General features: G+C 37.9%; 4 protein-coding genes across 6 annotated transcripts; 2 read left to right on the top strand and 2 right to left on the bottom strand.

Annotated features, from left to right (window-relative positions):
* Positions 1-471: 471 nt before the first annotated feature.
* Positions 472-1350, bottom strand: Vps28 (vacuolar protein sorting 28). The gene has a single exon (XM_018106919.3). It carries the CDS (start codon positions 1204-1206, stop codon positions 574-576), a length of 633 nt encoding a protein of 210 aa, XP_017962408.1. The 5' UTR covers positions 1207-1350; the 3' UTR covers positions 472-573.
* A 629-nt stretch (positions 1351-1979) lies between these two features.
* sut1 (sugar transporter 1) lies at positions 1980-8354 on the top strand. 2 transcript variants are annotated; one of them, XM_089260988.1, is made up of 7 exons: positions 1980-2115; positions 6194-6298; positions 6356-6516; positions 6764-7358; positions 7419-7631; positions 7699-7801; positions 7865-8354. In XM_089260988.1, exons 1-7 carry the CDS (start codon positions 2089-2091, stop codon positions 8116-8118), a joined length of 1458 nt encoding a protein of 485 aa, XP_089117114.1. In that variant the 5' UTR covers positions 1980-2088; the 3' UTR covers positions 8119-8354. The 2 variants fall into 2 exon arrangements, with proteins under 2 accessions (XP_089117114.1, XP_017959245.1); XM_018103756.3 differs by lacking the exon at positions 1980-2115 and adding an exon at positions 4005-4446.
* sut2 (sugar transporter 2) lies at positions 1981-11542 on the top strand. 2 transcript variants are annotated; one of them, XM_018103757.3, is made up of 5 exons: positions 1981-2115; positions 9829-10109; positions 10181-10769; positions 10828-11149; positions 11204-11542. In XM_018103757.3, the coding sequence occupies exons 1-5, from the start codon at positions 2089-2091 to the stop codon at positions 11455-11457; spliced, it is 1473 nt and encodes a 490-aa protein (XP_017959246.1). In that variant the 5' UTR covers positions 1981-2088; the 3' UTR covers positions 11458-11542. The 2 variants fall into 2 exon arrangements, with proteins under 2 accessions (XP_017959246.1, XP_017959247.1); XM_018103758.3 differs by lacking the exon at positions 1981-2115 and adding an exon at positions 9600-9679.
* slv (sugar transporter SWEET1) lies at positions 2342-3850 on the bottom strand. Its single transcript, XM_018103764.3, has 6 exons — positions 3748-3850; positions 3600-3689; positions 3431-3508; positions 3094-3323; positions 2645-2820; positions 2342-2546 (listed from the first exon to the last, which is right to left on the bottom strand). Exons 2-6 carry the CDS (start codon positions 3671-3673, stop codon positions 2421-2423), a joined length of 684 nt encoding a protein of 227 aa, XP_017959253.1. The 5' UTR covers positions 3674-3689; positions 3748-3850; the 3' UTR covers positions 2342-2420.
* Positions 11543-11726: the final 184 nt, after the last annotated feature.

Here is an 11726-nt window from a genome sequence, read left to right as displayed (position 1 = left end):
CAACAAACAAAAATTAATTATTGTAATCGGTTTAAACTTATGTGTATTGTATAATTATAACCTTAATATTTAAATTAAATACAAGAAGAGAAGATAAAAATACGATTAAATCCAAACAAATGCAAAAAAACAAAAACAAAAACAAAAATATGATTTGTTTTATATCTATAAAATTTCTATTGTATTATTTTTTATATTTTATATATGAAAAGCTAAACTGTCTGGACTGTACATAGTTTTAGATTCTAAAGCTGGATCTGCGAAGATGGTGATATGGCCTTATATGATTATTTCCATGACTTTTTCTTATGGTATATAAAATCAATACATTATAGTCCTATTAATCGGATCAGCTCCTTATATGACAAGTTCACATTGGTCTATAAATTTAGATAAATTGTCTTTTAGCAGCTCTCACCACTATTACATCCGCCATTTACAAAACTCGTAAAATCACAGAGGATTTGCACATTTCAATAAATTTTTGTTCTTTATTGCAAGAGTTTCGTACAGACTAATTGAATGTAGATAGATTATAGGGTTACAAATGTTATATATAGCAATTATTAACAACTACTGGCTGTGGAGCAGCTTATTGAAATCCGCATAGGCCGATTCCAGGTCAAAAAGGAATTGTCGCACCTGCGCCTCGGTCAGTTCGTCGGATGCCTGCATCTCATTCAAGGTGCCCAGCCACTTGTCCACTTTTTGCTTGGCATCGAAATCTTCGGGTATGAGCGACAAGCGATTCATATTGTCATCTAAATCCTTAACATCCGGCTGCAGTGCATCCATTGTATTGATCTGCAATCGCAGCTTGTCCATTATTGTAATGAAAAGCGAAACAATTTCGGCAATGCACTTGGAGGTGTTGCCCTTATCGTCGCGTATCGTAATGGGTCGATCCTCGCGAATGCGCTCCAGTGCAGCGGGACAGTCCAAGCGAAACTTCTTCACGAACGTGTCCACGGTGGGGAACTCTTCGCATTCCACCTGCTTGAACGCAATTTTGTACTGTACGAGGTGCTTGGAGCAAGCGGCTGTGTATTCCTGTGGAGTAATGCAGTCCCGAATGTACGCCTTTTCCAGCTGTTGGATTGTGTTTATAATCGCGTACAAATCGGCCATATTGTCGTACTTCTCACGTTCACGTGCATTTCGAAAGAGTTTAACCTCCTCGTATAGCTCGGGACTCTGTTCCTGCATTTAATTTGTTTATATGTATACTCTTTTTTTTGGGTTTCTTTATTCAATTGCAAAAATAAGACGGAGATGACGAAGAACGATAGCAATTTTTTTGTTGCCAGTAGCGATGGCAGCGTGCTATCGAGTAGTCTACAATCACTCATCGCAAAGTAAATGAACATCGATTGCGCAAAAACTAATCGTTATTTGAAATGGAAATGCAATTTGGCGCTCCTTCTGCAGCTTACGCTTCTTAGGGCTTACATATTTTGCAAACTAGTCTCTTTCGCTTTTATAGTTTTATGTTTATGTCATAATAAATAATTATTACTTTTTATCTATATCCAAATATGCCCAGTTAACGAACGAAGGAAAAGCAAGGTCTTTTGTTACCAGCAGCGATGAAACTTTGCTATCGATCTATTTACAATAATCGCAAACGTTAAAGGCGCCAAAGCAAGAGTAATTTGAAATGCTAACTAATTTACATCAAGCAGCTGGCTACGCACAAATCAATATTCTTGTAAATGACTTGTGTATTGAAAGGGAACTGCAAATAATATATATTGATATGATTATTGACACGCCAATTTTGGCCAAATGCCCATTGAATTCTTATCAGAACCGTGCTCTTCTGTGAAATGATTTCGATTGGTTATAAAGATAAACTATGAGATAAGCACCCTGTTCAATTATTGACTTAAGCAGGGAAATTATTTGAATTAACAATGCAAGTTATTTATTATCAGCATATCAGCTCCGCCCTTGTCGATAGAGTGTGCAGCTCGTACATTATACAAATCTCTTACATGAGCTCTAGTTTGTATTCAGCCATCAGTCGAAAAATACGTGCTTAAATAATTAGCTTCACATTCCTTAGTGTATTTCATCAATTACAAACAGATGGGCAGCGAGAATAGTCAGGAAATTGTAAGTACATACAAAATATGAACGTGTTTTATCAAAGTATCAGTTTTATAATTATATATTTTACATTACATATTCGCTATGCCTATATATATATATATATACATATATATATAGTTATTTTTATATATGTATATAATATATATTTGCAAACTAAATCAAGCGACATATTTTGATTTTGACATTTACGTTTTATCAAAATATACATATATACCTGTATGGAACATGCTTAAATATCATATGCAAAATGCGCAATATATTTAAGTACAGACAAATCTCGACTTAATACGAATCAAAATAATTATAATTTAGAAGGGCACTGCTTGCTCGAGCAGCTTATAGCCCTGACCGGTATAACTATAGCTACGTGGCGGATATAATACGAACAGACCCAATTGAAGCAACGATAGCAGACAGCCGAGAAAGTTGGGTATCTGAAAAATAAAAGAGAGAGAAAAAAAAAAAACAAAAGGTAGACCCAATATATGTAATATAATATTAAAATTGCAATTTAGGCTGGGAGTCGTGTCACCTGTATAAATGAGTCCGATATTAGAATGCCATAGATTAGCCACTGCAGGCTGACGAAGAACGAGGTGGCTATTAGGGGCAAGGGCAAACTTTCCGAGTTCTTCACTCGTATCACATGCACCAGCGACGTCAACGGTGCAGCAAAAAAGCAAACGGTAACAATGCAACAAACAATGCCTGTAATTCAGTTTCAAACAGTATACTTAATAATGCAAATACTAATCATATGCAAACATTCAATATTGTTCAGTAGTATTCATTAATTGATTTTATTTTTAATTTTATATTCTATTATTTTCATGAATTACATTTTTTCCATATTTTTAGTTTTTATTTTTCCAACAAATATTTTATATAATTTTTAAAATAATAATTTTTGTGTAATAATCACCAATTTTAAAAAGAACTATTATTAATTTTACGATGATATGTATATATTTTTGCACTCACCTGTTAAATGTATCATCCTTTGTGGATCATCCTGTAAACTATTTGTATAGACAATAACGGCTATGAGTATCGCCAAGACAATTCCGAATTGCTTAACGTAGGCGCGCTTGTTGACCGTGAAAACGTAGTAGACGAGTGTGTAGATGAGAAAGAGCGTGGAACCAATCGTGTTGACCATAACGATGCTCTGCTCGTTGGTTAGCACGCCGTAGCGCAGCCAAAAACTGCAGCTGTATAAACATGTAAAGTTCAGGGAAAATTGCTGTTCAAAATACCTTTTTATCTATCTACACATACATATATCTATTTCTTGTCGACGTCGACAATTCATACTTACGATAAGAAGCCACATATGAATGGTACACCCGACGATTCGCCCGTGCTCTTCTTTTGTATATATTTGCGGCAAATTACGCTGAGAGTACAAAAGACCGCCAGCATTAGTATTTAAAGATTATTAAACAATTTGCATATATGTATGTACGTATGTATATATCAATACTTACGTGCCCGAAAGAAACTGAAAAACAGTGCTAATCACCGCCGTAGTGGCTAATACCGAATCGTACGCAAGCGTCATAGTTACCAATTAATATCTAAGAATACAGCAAGTATTAAGTACTTAATTATAATTGAAAATAAATATATATTTACTGGTCAACCCACGAACACCGCTCAACGTCAACAAAAAAAAAAACAAAACAGCTGACACATAGAGCTGCCACGCTATCACACAAATTTATATTCAAATTGTTATCGATACAATCGAACTATCGACTAAATGCGCGCATAAGCTTTAAAAGCTTTGCATAGCTTTGCTAGCTCTGAAATTGTTGTTGACTGCTGCCAAAAGCTTTTTGTTTAAGAAGCTGCCAGCTGCTATATGCTACCAAAAAGTTTACAACAATGTTAGTTGCAAACAGGTGGCGAACGAGGCCGCTTGTTTCTATTTTTGTTTACTTCTGCGTTCTCTTCCAACTTGATGTTCAACAAATTTAGTTAAACAAATTAAGTCTGCGAGTGTCGTATATAGACACCATATGTGTGTTACCTACGCATTCGATTTTTGGTTATTTGTGTTTGTTGTTATACAACACTAACCTGCAAATGAAGACGCCGGCAGCAAAGAAAGTGGCACAACACACAAACAATTACCGTTTAAAGGGCACACATGTGCGCCGACCGGTGGCCTTAAATACAGTGAAGTTGAATTGTTAAAAAGTTCAAAATAATATAAAAAATATATAAAAAAAGTGCATCTCCAATATGTCGGCCCATAATAACGTTGAGGCTGAACATTTGAACCCGCCATTTAAGGTTGAAATAGCTCCACAGCAAACGGAAATTAATCAGGTGAGCAGCAGTTGTAATAGACGTTGTGGCATTGTTGTATCTGCTCTGCGCTTTCCTTTCTCAACTTTTGTTTACAAACTGTAAATCGTTGAACTACACAACTTATTTTCACTGCACTACTTTAACCTTCTGCAAGCATCTCTCTTTCTCTTTCGTCCACCTACTTTTTTTTTTTGTAATTGATACATCAACAAATTGTTGCGTTGCAACATTTGTTGATGCTTTGTCGGAGAATCGTCTAATAAGTTAAACCAATACGTCCGCTTCAAAAAACGACGTTTTATATTCTTTTCATAGACTAAATATACATATGTAAATACATACATACATATGTGCATATTAACATCTGAATTGACTTTCGTATTTACATAAATTACGAATTACGCATATGTATGTAGCTTTACAGCTGAACCCAGGAACTACGATCGCATGCACTCAATTGCACACACAAACAGAGACCTGTATATTAGAACTGTAAATATGCATACATAGTAGCGTGCGAAAGTATGCGTTCATCTAAAATAAATCTTTTCGTGTGCTTAAGCATATGCCAGTTAAATCATAAGACTAATTCTAATATCTCATCTGTAATGACCAAAAATAAATTACCCCTACTATTTTAGCTAACATATTATTCATATAACTACGCGTAGCTAGTAATTAAAACTAAATTAATTACTTTTTTGCTGTATTGTATTGCATTTAGCTATTCAGTGTTTTGCGCATTTATCTTCTCTCCCAAAAGCCAAATGACAAAGTACACAGACTTATTTAAAGCTTTCCGCGCATATTTATAAATATATACAGGCACATGTACATACATATGTATGTGTATGTATGCATATGACAGTTCCTACTAGTCTGTGTATGTGTGTGTGCTTGCTTGTTGGTGGCATTGTGTACATTTTTACATATAAAGCTCTATACACAAATTTTGGTGCCTTATCAGTTCCTCCCCTCCACAGAATTTTAATATTTTGTTCAAGTTCAAAAGAAAAGTTCAGACATTGATCTAATTAAATAGAATTAGAAAATTGATACTGACGAGAGCTTGCCAAAATAAATCATTCGCCGAATGGGGTCACTAAATTAGTGACTCTAGATGCAAATAAAAATTTCTAATAAAAACAGTAAATAAATCAATGTCGCTGATAAGGGGTAATAAAAACTAGCGAATGACGCACAATTAATAGTCGATTATAATTATTCCTTTTTATGTAAAAGTGATGTCAAATTTTCATTATATAAATGTTTTTATAATATCATGAAAAATTATTTTATTTATTTATTTATTTTTTACATTATATTTTAGTAATTTTTATAAAATGCAGATTTTAATTATTTTATATTATTTTGTTTATATTTATATTTAATTTATTTTAATTTTATTTATTTATTTATTTTATTTTATTTATTTATTTTTATTTTTTTTTTTTTTTTCATTTAAATAAATTCGTGTTGTATGCATATAAAAAAAAAAAATTCCCTTCTTATTAATAAAAATCAAATAATTTTTGTTATGTTTTTTTTTTATAAATTATTTTGTTTATGGATCGCTCTGTCCTACCTTTTTGCTTGTCCTTATCTCAAATGTGGAAGCCTTATACATGTACTAATATTTCCATCCCTATCTATGCCTATAAATATGAATTTATCTATATCTTTATCTATACGTCTATGTACAACCTATATCAATATCTCGTATCTATTGCTATCTGTATTAAAACCCTTATGTATTCCTCTATAGAAACAAACATGGAGCAAACTTCTACTGCTGGTGGCGTTCGCAACGACTCTGGGCGCGGCTGTGCCCACGGGCTACTGCATAGGTGTTATCAATGCGCCGGCAACTGTAAGTAACTGAAATTTGTCAAATCATAGCTGATATTTAACTGCTGTGCCTTGATAGCTAATGAAATCGTGGTGCAATGAGACAGTACACGAAAAATATGACAGCTGGATGAGTCCAGGTGGCCTGGATATACTCTGGTCTTCTGTTGTTTCCGTCTTCCTGATTGGCGGAGCCATCGGATCTCTGGGTGGCGCTGGCTTGGCTAATAAATTCGGCAGGTTTGTATTTGGATTTTGAATTCAATTGATTTATCAATGCTATTTTTAGTGCCGCTTATCGGCTTCACCTAGATTAGGCTAATTGCCTGGCTTTAGCTAATCTAGGTATTTCTTAATCTACATAGTTGATTAATTTTTTAATCAAATGAAATTTCTAGCAAAAAGAATTTAGCAACATACCATATATAGAAATTTCCAATACTTGAAACTAATCTCCATGTTCTCTCTCTCTCTCTTCCTCTTATAGAAAAGCCTGCATGTTCATTTGTGCCGTACTCTTTATCATTGGCGCTGTGCTCTTCTTCTTCTGCCGCGCTGCCAAATCGGTTGAGATGCTGCTGCTGGGCCGCTTGATTGTGGGTCTGGCCTCTGGCCTCGTCACTGCCACACAGCCAATGTATCTGGCAGAGCTGGCACCGCCCGCCCAGCGCGGCACCCTGGGCGTCTTTTGTGGCGTTGGCGTCACCGGCGGCGTTGTCGTCGGCCAGGTGTTCAGTTTGGCTGATATTTTTGGCACGGCCGAGCGTTGGCACTACGCCCTGTCCGCTTACATATTGCTCATCATTGTGTGCTATCTGCCCTCGTTCCTGTTTCCCGAAAGTCCCAAATTTCTCTACGTGATCAAGAGCAATCGAGAGGCAGCCAAGCGTGAGCTGATGCGTCTGCGTGGCGCAGATGCCACCAAGCTGGTGGAGCAGGAGATTGCAGTGATGCAAGCGGAGGTCAATGATGACATGCAGAGCAGCAGCTTTGGCGATGTGCTACGCGATAAGCGCTTCCTCCTGCCGCTCATCATTGTCTGCTGCTTCCAGGGCGGCCAGCAGCTGTCGGGCATTAATGCTGTAAGTGAATAAATCAATTTTATTTTATTTATTTACTAAAATAGTTGCCTTGCCTTGCAGATCTTCTACTATTCCGTTTCGATATTCACCAAGGCCGGCTTCTCCGAGCAGAACGCACAGTGGGCAAATCTAGGCGCTGGCTGCTTAAATTTATGCATCTCTCTGCTCGGCCCATTGCTGATGGCCACCTGCAAGCGTCGCACCCTGATGATGCTCTCCAGCTCCATTTGCTCCATTTTCCTCTTTAGCATTGCATTTGTTTTATACTATATTGTAAGTCTAATTAGTTAATCGATTGTTTCTATTTAGTTTTCCTTAACTTTTCTTTGATTTTTGTCAGGAATCGGTCAGCTGGTTTGCCTGGGCCTGCATTGTCTGCATTATGGGCTATATATTCTTTTATCAATTTGGCCTCGGACCCATACCCTATTTCATTGGCTCAGGTAAGTATCGCTATATATTCCATGTATATTCCATATTAACTAAACAATTTATATTTGTTTTAGAACTGTTTGAGGTGGCGCCACGCCCTGTCGCCATGTCCATGGGCAGTCTCTCGTCATGGGCGTGCAATTTCATAATTGGCATGGCCTTTCCCAGCTTACAAAGTGCTTGGGGCGCCTTTGTTTTCCTGCCCTTCTCGATTACCTGCGTGCTGCTCTGCCTGCTAACGAAATTCTATCTGCCGGAAACGCTGGCACGTGATCCATCGGAGGTGGCGCCGCTAGTCGCCAAAGGATTTCGATCGAAAATCAAATGAGGCCCAACTAGAGAATAGCTTAAAATATAATTCTTAGCTTTAAGTTAAATGTTAGCAAATATATAGATATACATAGACATAGATGGAGACTAAGTGCCTATGCTCGACAATAAGTGTTCGATTTGTTAACACGCACAACTAACTAGTAAGACACCCTGTACAATTGGCATTCATTGCCAACATGTGTAGGAGGTTCGCTTCTTATCGCTCGCTGCACAAAGAAAAGAAAAAGCGAAGCTAATTGCCTTGAGAAATCGACTGTGTTGTTACCTTAGCTTAGCTAATTGAATTTACTGCTCTCCAATTGAATAGCGGAACGGTTGACGCGTACAAAGCTTGCCTATCTTATAGATACTCTCTGATTAAGACTCTTTTGTATATAGATTACTATTGAAATTTATATTAACATAATTGTATTATATCGAATAAAGGCAATTCAAGTGCAATTAACACGTTTCCCACGCTGACGTGACACAATCTCAGCCCTCATGTCAACTGATAAGAGCAAGCTAATGATAACTGGCTGCTTGTACTATATTAGTGAGTCTAATCGTCCAGTAGATAGCCTTTATATTTAATATATATATAATTGTAATAGAATGGGTTATGATATTATTTAAGTATGTAATTATTGCTGGGTTTAAAATCGATCTACATGATTTAAATTTTTGGAATTAAATTATTTAGCTCGTCTAATCTTTAATATATAACATCAATAGGGTATATATTTTGTAAGCTGCTCGAGCTGGTAACGGTAACAATCAACAATTAAAATGACAAATAAAAATTATATAAAATTTTTTTCTATATTTAATTTTAAGTTTATCTAGTTTAAAATAGTTTTTATCAGGTGTTGTAGTAATGCATTCAAATAAATTTTAAGTTTTATGTTTAATCAATACAATAGTTTTCATTGAATTTATTTTAGGCATACCTATCTTTCAATTTTACCTATTTTATTTTTATTTTTTATTATTTCAATTTACAAGTATTAATTAATTTTTAATACTGACTATCTCAAAAATTTTTGCGTTTATTAAAAATAAAATGCAAAAAATTTTTATGTGCGTTCCTACTCATATTTATTGAAATGTTTTTAAATATTTTTAATGAAGTGCTAGACATAAATTTAAATAAAAGAAAATATAACATATATGAATTTATGTTTTTAAATAAAATAAAAATTAAAATTAAAAAATCACAGAACATTAAAAAAAAACTGAAATATTATGAACTTTTAGTTAATATTGAATATTTTATTTTTATTATTTTGTTTTTGCATTAAAAACAAACAAACAAGCTTTCTAGTGTGCCAAAATATTAGAAAGGCACGAATACGCCTTATAGAGAAATAGAAAAATAAACCTGTTGCCCTGTAATCTATCATGTCTCAATGGGATGGGGGTGCTATCTATGTGTTAGTGACAAGAGAGAGACAAAGCGCATTGTCAGCTCATCGACAAGTTTGTGGCAATTAGAGATTGGGCTTTAAGGTGTGTGGAGTGAGTCAGTTCGTAGGCAGCATCGTTAGATAGAGCAACGCAATATGGTTGTCGTAATGGTATTTACAGGGTATATCCATATAGGCAGCTATGTACATATGTATATAGAATGTAGAATTTGGTTTATTTCGTGCTCAGTTTGTGTCTTAAATCATTTGATTTGCATACAATAAATAAATGTGTGTGTGTGTTTGTTTTCTTTTTGCAGCACGTGAACGATGCAGGCGAGAGCTGGACCTGGTTGCTCTTCCTCATTTGCCTGACCACCACCTTGGGCAGCACTGTGCCGGTCGGCTACTTCTTTGGCGTGCTCAATGCACCGGCCGAGATCATCCAGAGCTGGTACGACGAGGTGCTCGCGAATGAATACGATACGAACAGCAGCGAGAGTCAGCTGAATCTGCTGTGGACAGCCATTGTGTCGATCTATTTGATTGGCGGCATCTGTGGCTCCTGCTTCAGCGCCTGCTGCAGCAATAAATATGGACGGTTTGTTGCACTAATTTTTAGATAGCTGACATACATAGATAAACCCATACTTACTCAATGATCTCTTGCAGCAAGGGCACTTTGATCATCAGCAGCGTAATTCTGTTGATTTGCGGCCTGCTCTTCACCTGGTGCCGTGCTGCCAGATCGCTGGAGATGCTGCTGGTTGGCCGTCTCCTGGGCGGCATTGCCTCGGCGCTGATCTTTACGGCGCAGCCCATGTACTTGCTGGAGCTGGCTCCGTCTTCACTGAGCGGCAGCGTTGGCGTCTTCACCTGCATCGGCGTCACGGCTGGCATATTGCTGGCGCAGATTGTCAGCCTGCCGCAGCTGCTGGGCAACGACGACAATTGGCCATACGCCCTGAGCTTCTATGCGCTGCTGGCGCTGCTCTGCTTGCTGCCGCTGATGTGCTATCCGGAGAGTCCACGTTGGCTGTATCTGATCAAGGGCGACGTGGCGGGCAGTGCCCGTGGTCTGCGTCAGCTGCGTGGCAACGAGGTGAATGTGCAGCTGGAGCTCAACGAATTGGAGCAGACATTGTCGAGGAACGACAAGTCCAGCACCATATGCCAAGTGCTGCGCGACAAGACGCTCTTCCTGCCACTGCTGCTCGTCTGTGCGCTGCAAGCCAGCCAGCAGCTGAGCGGCATCAATGCGGTAAGCAGAGCGGATGCCAGCTAATCCACTCGAGCTGAGTCAACTTTGCCTCTTGCAGATCTTCTTCTATTCGCTCTTGATTTTGACCAATGCTGGCTTCTCAAGCAGCTCGGCCACCTGGTTGAATCTGGGCATCGGCTGCTTCAATCTGTTCACCTCGCTGCTTGGGCCGCTGCTGCTGTATAAATTCAATCGTCGCCCGCTTCTGATGTGCTCCTGCCTCATCTGCGGCGGCTCGCTGGCTGGCATGTCCTTCTCCCTCTACTATCTGCTCAGTTCGGAGGGCCTGGCGTTGCGTTATGTGAGCATCGCATTCATTTTGACATTTATACTGGGCTTCCAGCTGGGTCTCGGACCCATTGCCTATTTCATTGGCTCAGGTTGGCGTTCATCGATTTCTACATTTCCCCTCAATTAATTATATTTGCTTGCAGAGCTGCTGGAGGATGCACCGCGTCCTGTGGCCATGTCTTTGGGCAGCCTCTGCTCCTGGCTAGGCAATTTCCTCATTGGGCTGTGCTTCCCCCTGCTGCAGACCGTCTGGAGCTCATTTGCCTTTATGCCCTGCATGTGCGTTTGCATATTTTGCCTGCTGCTGGTCTGGCGCTATCTCCCAGAGACACGCGGCAGAGAGCCCAAAGATGTGAAGCCACTGATGAGTCAAGGACTACGCTCCAAAATCAACTAAATAAATATATTACATTTTATGTACATAAGTATATTCCTTAACCTATATGCATTTATAACAATAACCAAACGCAAGGCAAATAAAATGCTTACCAAAAAATAAACAAACAAAAAATCCTCTACAATTATTTCCTCCAAGTCTTTAATGCTCATTAAATACATACACACACTCCACTTCACTTCACTTTACTTTACCACACTGCACAAGTGACTTCTAGCAGACGACTGAATCGACTGAAGAAATGCTGCAGCTGCTGCCCTTTATATAGG

The sequence above is a fragment of the Drosophila navojoa genome, chromosome 5, assembly GCF_054131105.1.
Source record: "Drosophila navojoa isolate 15081-1374.11 chromosome 5, UAZ_NAV_1.0, whole genome shotgun sequence".
In the NCBI taxonomy this organism is placed as follows: domain Eukaryota; kingdom Metazoa; phylum Arthropoda; class Insecta; order Diptera; family Drosophilidae; genus Drosophila; species Drosophila navojoa.
Note: the sequence above shows the minus strand (reverse complement) of the source record. Positions and strands in the feature narration are given on the sequence as shown.

Coding starts and splice junctions, on each gene's coding strand:
- sut1 (XM_018103756.3), top strand. CDS start 4,360: ATGTCGGCCCATAATAACGTTGAGGCTGAACATTTGAACCCGCCATTT. Junction 4,447..6,193: donor AGCAAACGGAAATTAATCAG/GTGAGCAGCAGT, acceptor ATTCCTCTATAG/AAACAAACATGGAGCAAACT. Junction 7,802..7,864: donor ACCCTATTTCATTGGCTCAG/GTAAGTATCGCT, acceptor TATTTGTTTTAG/AACTGTTTGAGGTGGCGCCA.
- slv (XM_018103764.3), bottom strand. CDS start 3,673: ATGACGCTTGCGTACGATTCGGTATTAGCCACTACGGCGGTGATTAGC. Junction 3,324..3,430: donor TTCATATGTGGCTTCTTATC/GTAAGTATGAAT, acceptor ATGTTTATACAG/CTGCAGTTTTTGGCTGCGCT. Junction 2,821..3,093: donor AAGGATGATACATTTAACAG/GTGAGTGCAAAA, acceptor ACTGAATTACAG/GCATTGTTTGTTGCATTGTT.
- Vps28 (XM_018106919.3), bottom strand. CDS start 1,206: ATGCAGGAACAGAGTCCCGAGCTATACGAGGAGGTTAAACTCTTTCGA.
- sut2 (XM_018103757.3), top strand. CDS start 2,089: ATGGGCAGCGAGAATAGTCAGGAAATT. Junction 10,770..10,827: donor AGCTGAGCGGCATCAATGCG/GTAAGCAGAGCG, acceptor TGCCTCTTGCAG/ATCTTCTTCTATTCGCTCTT. Junction 11,150..11,203: donor TGCCTATTTCATTGGCTCAG/GTTGGCGTTCAT, acceptor ATTTGCTTGCAG/AGCTGCTGGAGGATGCACCG.